The sequence below is a fragment of the Orbicella franksi genome, chromosome 7 (genome assembly GCF_964199315.1).
Source record: "Orbicella franksi chromosome 7, jaOrbFran1.1, whole genome shotgun sequence".
NCBI lineage: Eukaryota > Metazoa > Cnidaria > Anthozoa > Scleractinia > Merulinidae > Orbicella > Orbicella franksi.
The window spans coordinates 24018610-24030924 of NC_138151.1; the positions used below are offsets into that span (position 1 = coordinate 24018610).

The window sequence follows — 12315 nt, forward strand, 5'->3', positions numbered from 1 at the left end:
CTTACGCTAATAAAAAATTTGTGGTTTTTAGATCCTCCTAAAAGTGTTCTCTTTTTTCATTTTTTTTTTTTTTTTCAGTCCCTAGTTGTGAAGTAAATTTCGATTATTGCGTAAGAAGACAAAAAACCTGAGATACTGAATTTTAAACACAAATACGCAGAAGAAGGCTTTATCTCACAGGGGGAATGGTGGAGGGGGGAGGGATGTTGGGTTGCGCAACCCCTGCACCCTACCCTAGATCCTCCCCTGTATTGGGCAGTTTTTACTTTTCCATCAGATACGCTGTCATGCAGGGAGGCAACAGTCTCATATCAACCTTTTCCAGTCTTCAAACTATTAGAATTTAACTTGACAATCTCTATAGGAACCTCGCCGTTGTTCATTCATATGGGGACACATGGTTGTGGTGTTATATGGCGTTTCTATCGCTGAATGTGTCCACACTGGCCTAAAGAAAAAGTCACAAGGAGGCATTTCGAACTTTGTTTAGTTCTTTAGTCCTGAGAAGGAAATAAACCCCGTTGACAATACACGGATATCTATGACGTCATCTTTTCCCTTACACCACGTAAATGATTTAATCGTTGTCTTCTTCATCCCTATCTTCGGATTCAGACCTTCGCTTCTGCACTTGGTTTAAAGGTATACCTGGGTCTGGGCTGAGCGTGTTTTGTGTCGTTCGTGAAGATTCTAGTCCTCGAACTTGAAGTGTGGACCTCACGAGCTGACCGTGAACATCGAAATACGGCTGGAGAATAAACAAGAAAAAGAAATTCGATGAGAGGTAAGATACCAAGAGACAAATGGTGGAAGTGTAACCTGCTAGGCACTAATTGCATCATGCATAACGCAAAACACAGGGGTAGCTGTATTGTTATACCGAAGTAATAACATTTCCCACCTTTAAGAATGGCTGACCGTTAGGATCGAGAAACGCCGGTCAACGTCCTATTTAACAAATCGCTCATATTTTGCCCAAAGATACCCTTAGGTGACCTAATTCTAAAAATCATATTTAAAGGTTCCAGCGAATTTTTATTTTTCAGAAATTCGCAAAATTTGAAAGCGCGGTCAAAGTGCGGTTTTTCGTGTAATAAAATGACCGAAATAAGGTGCGGGGACGAAGCGCTGCGTAAACCTTAAAATAAACTCAATTGACTTCAAACTTAACACAAATGTGGAACAACCACTCTAATTTGTTCCTCGCTTTAAACTAATCTCAGATATGTTGATATAGTGGTTTTCCGAACCATTTTAAAAACAGCTATGAAGCGTGTGAAAAATACCGGGAAAAATTTAGGCCATGTTTAACAGCATAAAAATGCATCTGGTACCTCACTTTCCGATTATTTTACTTTACAGCCTTAAAATATCATTATAAAAGATATACCATGCCAAGTTTCATGCTCGAACTCGCGGTATTTCTCTTTGTGAAAAACGAAAATCTATGTCAATGTGTTGGGCGCAAATAACACAATAATTATGCACGAACCAGAGACAAATCAATTTCAATGGCGAAAGTAAAAGGCTATCATTAATTAGAATCCCGTCAATTCACTGCTATCAGTAGAAACATAATGTCCACTGCATAAAAACCGTTGTTAGACGTTTTCGAGCCATTGCGCGTTAACTTTGTTTAATTTTGTGTCCACCGTCATGTCTAGTCTGTCATCGCGTGTATTTCCTTAATGTAAACAACACGTGAATTGTTGTCATAACAAACGCAAGAGATTTCCTGGAACCTTAATGTTTTCCATTCACCAAAACGCTACTTTAAACTTGTAGTCGGTTCATGTAAATTGCGAAATGTTGGAAATTTGCGCAAGAGCAGTGAAAGCGTGACTGGGCTGCTCGTACGGTTGTGTGACAACTTTTACTGAGTCTCGAATATCAGCCACGCAGCATGGTTGCCGATATACTAAATACAGATTCATGAGGCCCCTGATTCTTACAGCAGAAAGCTTGGGCTCTTTAAGGCAATGCGGAGTGGTATTGAGGGGAATCGACGGCTTTTAGGTATGTTTTCTGCAACATTATCGGGTTAAATAAGTCGTATTAATATTTTGTTTATTTGTTTCGGGTCAGACCGTTTCACATCTTGTTTCCAATTTATATAGGCGAAATTTATTTGGAACTTGCCACTACACTTTTAAACTTACACTTTTGATGATCTCGGTTTGATTTTGTTGTTGTGCCGGTAATACATTGCCGGATTAACCTCTCGACTTCTTGAACTTGAACGGAGATTGGCTGTTTACCAAATTAGAATAAGGGCGCGATTTTGATTTGCTTCAAGATATTTCAACTCGATTAATTTACAGTCCTTTAACGTCCTTGATGCTAAACTGCATTCCAAGTTGACCCATTATTGTGTCTTAACGAACTTAAAGCGTTTTGGTAAATCGAAAACATTAAGGTTCCAGGAAATCTCTTGCGTTTGTTATGACAACAATTCACGTGTTGTTTACATTAAGGAAATACACGCGATGACAGACTAGACATGACGGCGGACACAAAATTAAACAAAGTTAACGCGCAATGGCTCGAAAACGTCTAAAAACAGTTTTTATGCAGTGGACATTATGTTTCTACTGATAGCAGTGAATTGACGGGATTCTAATTAATGATAGCCTTTTACTTTCGCCATTGAAATTGATTTGTCTCTGGTTCGTGCATAATTATTGTGTTATTTGCGCCCAACACATTGACATAAATTTTCGTTTTTCACAAAGAGAAATACCGCGAGTTCGAGCATGAAACTTGGCATGGTATATCTTTAGTAATGATATTTTAAGGCTGTAAAGTAAAATAATCGGAAAGTGAGGTACCAGATGCATTTTTATGCTGTGAAACATGGCCTATATTTTGCCGTTATTTTTCACACGCTTCATAGCTGTTTTTAAAATGGTTCGGTAAACCACTATATCAACATATCTGAGATTAGTTTAAAGCGAGGAATAAATTAGAGTGGTTGTTCCACATTTGTGTGAAGTTTAAAGTCAATTGAGTTTATTTTAAGGCTTAAGCACCGCTTCGTCCTCGCACTTTATTTCGGTCATTTTATTCCACGAAAAACCGCACTTTGACCGCGCTTTCAAATTTTCGCGAATTTCTGAAAAGTAAAAATTCGCTGGAACCTTTAAATATGATTTTTAGAATTAGGTCACCTAAGGGTATCTTTGGGCAAAATATGAGCGATTTGTCAAATAGGACGTTGACCGGCGTTTCTCGATCCTAACGGTCAGCCATTCTTAAGATGTAAAAGAAAATTAATGTATATTAATGCTTTTTATTTATTTGGGTTATTCTCTTTTGTTTGAGTACGCCAATATTCACGCCTTGAACATCACTCTATTAGATACTTCGTAAACGATTTGGGCCAAATTTTCACGAATATTCTTCTTCTTGTAAGTCAAGAGCGCCTGTTTTGAGGAATACACCATAGGACAACTTGCTGTTTGAGAGATTCGTGCAACTGAATATTAAGATACCTGTATAAAGTAGAAATACCGACTGATAACGGCCGTTAAGAGTTTGAGGAGGAAAGAGTTTTTAATAAGCCTAAACTTTAATTCAGTTTGTAACCTTAATATTTTTTCTGGCCTGTAGACGCTGGTGGATTCAGTATGGCACCGATGGAGTCAGTTCTTGAATCTCTGCCGACCGCTGGCTTATAATTTGCAGGAGACTCAGGCAGGTTTTAAGCTGTATATTGAGAAGTTTAAAATATCTTCACGAGCCCGATGAACGAAGAAAAAATAACCAAATATACAGGATCGATATTTTCCCACGCCTTGCCTTAATGTTGGACATTGCCTCTTTTCGTGGAGGATTTTGTGTTTTGGCGACAAGGTATGTTGACTTATAAGAGCCAAAATACACATGGCGACACCAAACGAGCCTGATATGGTATATATACGAGTACCAAAAAGGTACGTTTAGGTATATTTATCGCACCCGAATTTGGCCACAAATCCGGCAGCATCAAACCAGTGACTTAATTGCTACTGCAACATATCAGGACAGTAGACACGGCCTTTCATTGGCTATCTATAAATGTGAATTTGGATTGGGTAACAGGATTTAATTAAACAATACACTTACATTTCTTTAATGTGTGGCTGTTTTGAGGTACTATACTGATAGTATATATGTTTTGCGACAAAACTAAGAACGAGAGACCGGCGTAACATTTGATTTACCATTCAAGAAAACATTTGTTTTTGGCTAGATGGAAAACGCGGGGCCGGGGTCCCGGGGTCCCGGGGTACGGGGTACTAGTCCAGCTGTCAAGGGGCAAAATTGTTCGTTTTTTGATAAAAGCATCAAACTTGGCAGGGTTACTAACCTCTATAAGACAAATATTTCCTGATATGGAGCCATGCCAAATTTGCTTCCAGAACCATGGAATGCGCATGTCAAAAATATGGCATACAAGACCCTCACATGGAAACGAGGCTGATGCAAAATACCGATTATTTTGGCCTTGTGGGACTACTATGCCTAGTGTCTTGCTTTTTTAAATACAATAACAAATTAACCAGTGCCTTTGAGTCTTAAATTATGTCACGTGATAGTCACATGACCATTGTTTTCAATTACCAGCAGGCAGAAGGCACTGCAATAGTCGATTGATATAGGTTTCATTGACGTGATTTTCTTGAGTTACTTGCTTACTGTGATTGAGACACCTTCTATTTCGCATTTGAGACTTTCAAATACGCCGGAATAGATCGGGTATGTTACAATAAACACTTGCTGAACTTTTTGGTCTCAAGGAAACCTTTTGAAAAACAGCTGTCATTGGCTATAACGTTCCTATGCCTGCTTTTAAAAGCACTAGCTGAGTAAAGGTTCTTTTAGTTGCAATTTCCACCACAATTGATCAAACTGGTACAGTCAAGATTAGTCTTCAAGCATATGTTAATTTTGTAATAACTTACAGCAATATTCTACTTATAAACCTGATTTCCGTGAATGCCGGATTGATTTAATGACCCAAACTCTCTACAGCTAATGTTACAGGGTAAGCTGTTGCAAACGGTTGCGCTGCTGTAACTAAAACTATTTTTCATGTAGTTAGTCTTCAGAAAGGGTACAACAAGTTTGTTAATCGAGTCCCTCAGAGCATAATTTGATTCATTTCGCGTTACAAATTTAGAAGTGAGATATTCGGGAACCAGACCGTTTAAAGACTTGAAGACCATTAATTAGAGCTTTCTGGATTTGGTGGTGAATATGCAAGTCTTTCCAGCTGAGTTTGTGAAAAAAAGGAATCGACATCAGCGTCATAGCCCGATGAAGTTACTACTCGTGCAGCACAGTTTTGTAGTTTTTGTACCTTATTAGATAATGTTTTGCCTCAATCACCCCAGACTAGGCTGCAGTAATCAAAGTGGGGTTGAACTAGTGAGTTGTATGTGCAGAGTAGGGTAGATTGAGGCACAAATGGCTTAACTCGCTTTATGGCTCCAGCTAGCTTTTCAAGGTTGTGAGATAGACTAGACTGAATCAGATACAAATCAGAACCAGCATAAGTAATGTGGGTGTCATCAGCATAAATTCTAGGTACGCTGAACGATAAACAGTCAGGCAAATCGTTAATGTAAATTAGAAATAAAAGAGGACCAAGGATGGTTCCTTGTGGCACATCACATTGAAGAGTGACTTCCTGTAAATACTACGGATAGGTGTGCAAAATGCAAAAATCGAATTCCCTCAAACTTTTTCACAAGAAAGTCCTCTGGAAACTATTTAGGAAAATACAACTTTTAGTTCGTTTGGATTTATATTTTTCAAGCAAAGCGATTTTTTAATTTCACCCTTGGAGAAGCCCTCGAACCACTGAAAAAATGTGCTTCATATTTGCGACTGGTGTAAGAAAACTAAAACAATTATCAAAACTATTTCGATATTACACAATTCAACGACCCTTCCTTTACAAAGTACCGTTATTAGAATTGGAAAAGATTCAAACCTTAATTTTCAAAAAATGTTCAAATTTACCCTCCTAAACAGCATTATCAGAAAGCTCGATTTTGGCAAATTTCAAAAGTAAAACTCCCTACCTGGTACGTGGATTCCGCTGTAAAGATGGTATTCTATAGAAAGAGTAAGGTTTCCTCTATCGTTCTGTGAAATAAAATTTTGGGGCAACTCAAACTACGAATTTAGAGGACGGAAAATATTTACGGTACTTGCTTGAAGTTTATGACCTTTGAACTTACAGTTGTCTTCATGAATACAAGAGATAACCTAAACAACAGTTGAAATCTTAGCCTGAATGCGACCCTTTCTCTCATTTAAATGATTTGTAGTTATTCTTTATCTTCTGTGGGCAATTTTCTCGAAAGTAATATATTTTTTTTACGCTGAAAAGGAGTTCTAACTTGTTTATGAGTACGTGCGTATTTGTTTACTAAAGCGGAAATTCGTGGATATTAAATTTATTCCATCTAAGTTCTATTTCGTGTGCTGCAAGGCGTTTCGTGTTCTCGTTAAAACAAAATGGTATTGCCAAATAGAAGGTTTTCTTCTCAGATTTTAAAACAACATATTACTTTTGACTTACCGTCCACATGCATGGCTTGATTTACTCAGCAGCGTTAAACCGGGTGTGATAGCGGTCAGATTGCGTGACAATAATTAACAAATCCTTTTTCGCGAATCGAATTCATCAAAAAATATGTTTATATAATACCTTTCTTTGAGACTACTTGATAAAAACTCTTGTGAAATAAGTCTGCAAATTTTGGAACTCTCATTGCTGTGAAATAAAAAAGCTGGATCTTTTATTTTTATGCCACGGTCGTGTGATCCTCGAGTGTGGTATCACATGACAATAACAACTAAGAAATGGCCACCTGCAGTTATTCTCAAATCGTTGGGGGCACCTGCGGTCCTAGTGTTACGAATCCCGCACATGTTCAAAAATGTGACAAAGACATTCGAGGTGATTTGAAGGCTATTGGTGTGAGCGATTCTTCTCTGGAAGGAGCAAGGCTATTGTTGGCTAGAGCAGATCAGTGTATTCGTAATTCAATTTTCTCTTCAGATCGAAAATATTGCAAAAGATTATCGAGAAAATACTGAATGCTACGGTAACAGACAATCACCATGAGGCCCAATAAGGTGTGATTTCATGATACCGAAATCAAAATCTCATGGCACTCTTTCAATGTAGCTGACCGTGCAAAAGCGTAATAGTCTCTTGAGACTACAGTCTCTTGAGTTATATTGCGCCCCGGCTATTTACAAGTTTTTCCCACGAAAATGATCCCAATACTAACCACTTGGAGAAGTGAGACTAGAAATTAAAGGTGGGGCAGGGGGGCGGGGAATACTTGTCGGCTTGCCTCACTACAAGAGATAAGTCAAGAGAAACTTTAAGGTAGTCACATATAAGGGAATTACAGAGATGACTGAAAAAGTAATAATAATTTGTAGACCCCGCTTGTTATTGTGAAAATCCACGAATCTGATGACTTATCGTATTGTTGTCCTCTTGCTTGTTAAATAAGGTATAAAGGCACCTACCAGCATTGAATCTCATTCACTGAACAAAAACGCGGATGGCTCCTCTGCTTCCTTCTGTCGCCGAAACATTCTCACGTATCATTTAAATTGCATAAGAAAGCGGAGTCCTTTAATACTGCGTAACATTTTCTGTGATGCCTTTCTCAATGTTATCCAAGGGCTTACATCCCCGGGGTTAGCTTGCTGTCGCATGGTTTTTCGAAACCCTTACCGTTAAACGAAACTTCCAGTAAACGCATTTTGTTTCCGAGGTTGCTTTGACCTGGATGAAGGTATTTTGTACCCAACAGTATGCCCTCGTCATCGGGACCTAGCGAACAGGCGTTTACAAGACATCTGTATTCTCATGTATAAAGTTAAACATAGACTATGTCCTAATAGCATCTGTAAAATTTTTAACGACCATATTTCTGCATACAACCTGAGAAAATCAGATTTTTCTACTCCTAGATACAACACTGTTACTTATGGGAAGCACTCTTTGCGTTATGTAGGACCCAAATTATGGGGCAAACTGTCTATGGCTGACAGATCAGCCAAGACACTGCAGGCTTTTACAAACTATATTCGCAAAAGGGGTATAAATCGCTTAATGGACACCGGCTGTAAGGGCTACATTCTATGCTGCACATAATGCCCTTCAAGTCATTTATTTTTTTATTGCATTAATATTAGTATTAGTATAGTTTTTTAGCAGTGTCCCCTAATTAGTATGGTATTTTAATTCCCAGGCTATAAGGTTTTTTGACACTTTAATAAAGTTCTCACACTCTCACTCACACTCACTCACCTATGGGAGATAAGGTGGCGTAGCAACAAAAAGAACTGTTCCTGTCCAGAGCAATGGATACAACATGAGAAGAACCAGAAGGGGGATCGTGGGATAAATCTGGTTCAGTCGAGAAGACTTCACCCTCAGACGCAAATTTTGTTGCCTGTAGGCTCCAAAATAAAGTGTATTATCGTTGTCTCACGTTGTAGTCACTTGAGATGTAGATCGCGCGACGTTTCTACTGCTTACTGCTAGTCTTCTTCATGCGATGAGGTCGACTGATTGCACGGTATCATTATATCACAAAGGTCGGCTGTGATTGGTGTATTTTGATCCTCCTATTGTTCCATTGTTCCGACGAGTAGCTGTTCCCTCAGTGGTTCGCTGTTGTACTGTTCTCCTGTTGTTGTGTTTTTTGATCGTGGGCATCCATGCTTCAGGAATTTCAATTCCACTATCCCCGTTGATGTTATTAGGGTGAAGTCTTATGTGAATAGCTTCCTTGACCCTACGTGTGCACCAGTGAGGATCTCGATCAATAAACTTGACCTCGTTCCAGATAGGATAGTGGCCAGTCTCGTGGGTGTGTTCAGAAACGGCGGAGGTCTGGGTACGGGTGAGTCGTATATCCCTGTCGTGTTCTTTGATCCTCTCCTGCACAGATTTCCCTGTTTCCCCGATGTACACTTTGCCGCACTCACAGGGAATCTTGTAGACAACACCATCTTGTTTAGCCGGGTTGACGGTGTCCTTTGGTCGCACTAAGTGTGACCGAAGTGTCGTGTCCGACTTGAAGACGGTGCGAATGCCTTGTTGTTCTAGGCAGCGGCGGAGAGACTCCGAAAATCCTTGGACATAAGTAAAACGGCGGTGGATTTAAATTCCGCGTTGAGCTCTCTTCTTGGGGTTGTTCGTGCCTTTGTGATCTTCTGTACAAACGAGGAGGGATATCCGTTAGAAACAAGTACAGATACCCAGACCTCTGCCGTTTCTGAACACACCTCGAATATCTTTGCCACATTATCCAATTCTAACAAATTGAACATGTGCGGGATTAGAAACCCTCGGACCGCACATGACGCACATGCCACCGACGATTTGAGAATAACTGCAGGTGGCCATTTTTTAGTTGTTATTGTCATGTGATACCACACTCGAGGATCACACGACCGCAGCATAAAAATAGTAGATCCCTGTTCTTCATTTCACCGTAATGAGAGTTTCAAAATTTTGTAGACTTATTTCACAAGAGTCTTTATCAAGTAGTCTCAAAGCATTATGATGTCAAAAGATATAATAAATATATTTTGATGAATTCGATTTGCGAAAAGCGATTTGTCAATTATCGTCACGCCATCTGACCGCTATCACACCCGGTGTAACGCTGCTGAGTAAATCAAGCTATGCATGTGGACGGTAAGTCAAAAACTATATGTTGTTTTAAAATCTGAGAAGAAAAACTTCTACTTGGCAATACCATTTTGTTTTAATGAGAACACGAAACGCCTTGCAGCACACGAAATAGAACTTAGATGGAATAAATTTAATATCCACGAATTTCCGCTTTAGTAAACAAATACGCACGTACTCATAAACAAGTTAGAACTCCTTTTCAGTGTAAAAAAAATATATTACTTTCGAGAAAAATTGCCCACAGAAGATAAAGAATAAACTGAAAAGTATCAGGTATGCAAACAGTTTCAGATTGATCACTTGATCTTTAAAAAATTAAGTAACTATTTTATTTTGTACTTAATTTTTGGGCAGACAACTTTTGGGCGTTTTTTCGGCACGTCTCAAAGAGCGTTACGACTACGTGCAGTCAGGTGCTGTAGATCGTAGACGTTCGCATTTTTTCATTCCAAATGTGATGTTCAGTTAAACGGAACCAATTATTATTATTATTAATATTATTATTATTATTATTAGAATTATTATTATTACTACTATCATTATTATTATTGTTATTATTACTATTATTATTATTATACTGTAATTATGATTCACACTATTTACAACAGTAATACAACTACTTACACTACTTACTCAACTTAACAATACGATTCAATTACAGATGCTACTTACAATACTAGCTAGAATTTGCATAACTTACTCTACAAAACAATACAATTACTTATCTAGCTTACGATACTAATACTTACACTACTTACAATCTAATACCATTACTGATGATTCGTACATTCATATTACAACAATGGTAGTAAAACACTAACAACTGATTTTGCCACTGAGACTGATTATATATTGTGAATTGAATCAAATTAATTTAACTTTCGCATTTTTCAGCTTTCCATTGCAAAAATAGCGCTGACTTCAATTCAAGAAAATTGAAAGTTTCTTCCAACATTTTGTAAGAATAACTAAAATTCCAAACTTCCGGGTTAGCTTTGGGCTTGTATTTGGGGGAAGATCGTGGTCCTTAAATAGTAGCTGTATAAACTGTAAAAGCAATTATTCTCATTAAGAACTCGAGCAAATCTCGAGTTATTTTCGGTCTTGCTTCGGGAGATTTCTCCGAAAGTGTTCAAAAAGTGAAGACTGACTAAGGCCAGTAACCACGAAAATCGAACAGATTACGAATTTCTCTGTTTATCAACTGGGACGTAAAACAGGAAACCGGCGAACTCCAGCGAATACACATGCCAGGTCTAATTATATAACTGGTAAAATCACTTCATTGTGATTGGCTGAGAGCAGGCCAATTTATCGTTAACTTTTAATCTGCACTGCAGTGCAAATTAACGCGCGCGCTTTCGTGATTTTCCCAGTCATGTGATAAATGAGTAATCGTATGAAAGCTCGAGCAGATTTACATTGCTCGTGATATTTGAAAATTTTCTCAAATTGCACTCGCCTAAACGCTCGTACAATTTTAAGAGAATTTTCAAACCTCACTCACAGTGTAAATCCTGGCTTAATTGCACTCACATTCGAACGATTACCTATAGAATCAAAAATAAGTCCACTTCATTTGTTTAAGTGCTTTGTTTTGTGAGATTCAACCATCTGAAAATTTATGAAGCAAAATAATTCCCTGTTCATTTTGTTCATCAGTTTAGTTTGAACTTTTTCCCTTTTTATTCCAAGGTGTGGAAGTGTAACTGTTGATCTGGCCGTGAAGTTCAGTTCCACTGTAAGAGAAAGCGAGGTACTTTCTATACTTCGAGATGCTGTCAAGAATGGAAAGTTTGGAGATTTTACTGTGAGTTCCATAACAGGCACACGAGACACCTGGATAACACCCACCAGCTCATCTGACAGTATGTTGCCATAACATATCATTTACATTTCGTCCTGTGAATTTGTTTTTCTTTACTTCAGATGCCTTAGAGAATTATTAAGTAGTCGCGTGTCGATCTCTTGTATTTTCTTGTTAACTTTATTTAACAATTCGGCCAGCAAGTCGGATATATATAAAATTCTTTAATAATGAGATCAGATAATGATGGCACTCTCATACTCTATGAGTCTCATGTATTTTGTACTGTGAAGATATCTAGTGACCTTAAAAAAAGTGTCGAGCACCAGAAAATTAATACATATAAGGACGCTCGCGCGAAAATGCTCTACGCGATAGATTTTCTTCAAACTTCTACCTCGGACAGATAATAAATTACTTGATTCAGAAATGCGGAAAAACTTGAGGGTCATGAACTTCGTTCCAGAGATAAAGCGTGTGGAAGACTAGTCTGAAAAAAATTTAAAATACTGGTGCGCGTAAATCAGCATGGTTTCCAGGGTTTTTGGTTCAAAATTTATGAATGAAGATGAATCAACGGAGACAAACTATCTTAGTAATATTTTGTATAAGTGAATCCGTTGCGTTAATAATTCCAAATGTTGCCAACGTTTTCACAAAACTTAACCGTCAGAGAGGCATTTGAAACCGCCGCACAGATAAACGAAGAGCTAGAAAGTACGGCATTCGATGGTACATTTTGCGAAAAAATTCAAACTTCTAATCAACAGATTTTCTTCATTTTTTC

The 12315-nt window shown here is 38.2% G+C and overlaps 1 protein-coding gene across 1 annotated transcript in view; it reads left to right on the forward strand.

Moving 5' to 3' along the window:
- The window catches only part of LOC145492293 (uncharacterized), a 96024-nt gene that overhangs the window by 24358 nt on the left and 59351 nt on the right, over positions 1-12315 (forward strand). Inside the window, exon 7 of the mRNA XM_081471708.1 lies at positions 11417-11589. Coding sequence (XP_081327834.1) covers positions 11417-11589 — 173 coding nt within the window. The remainder of the gene's footprint in view (positions 1-11416; positions 11590-12315) is intronic.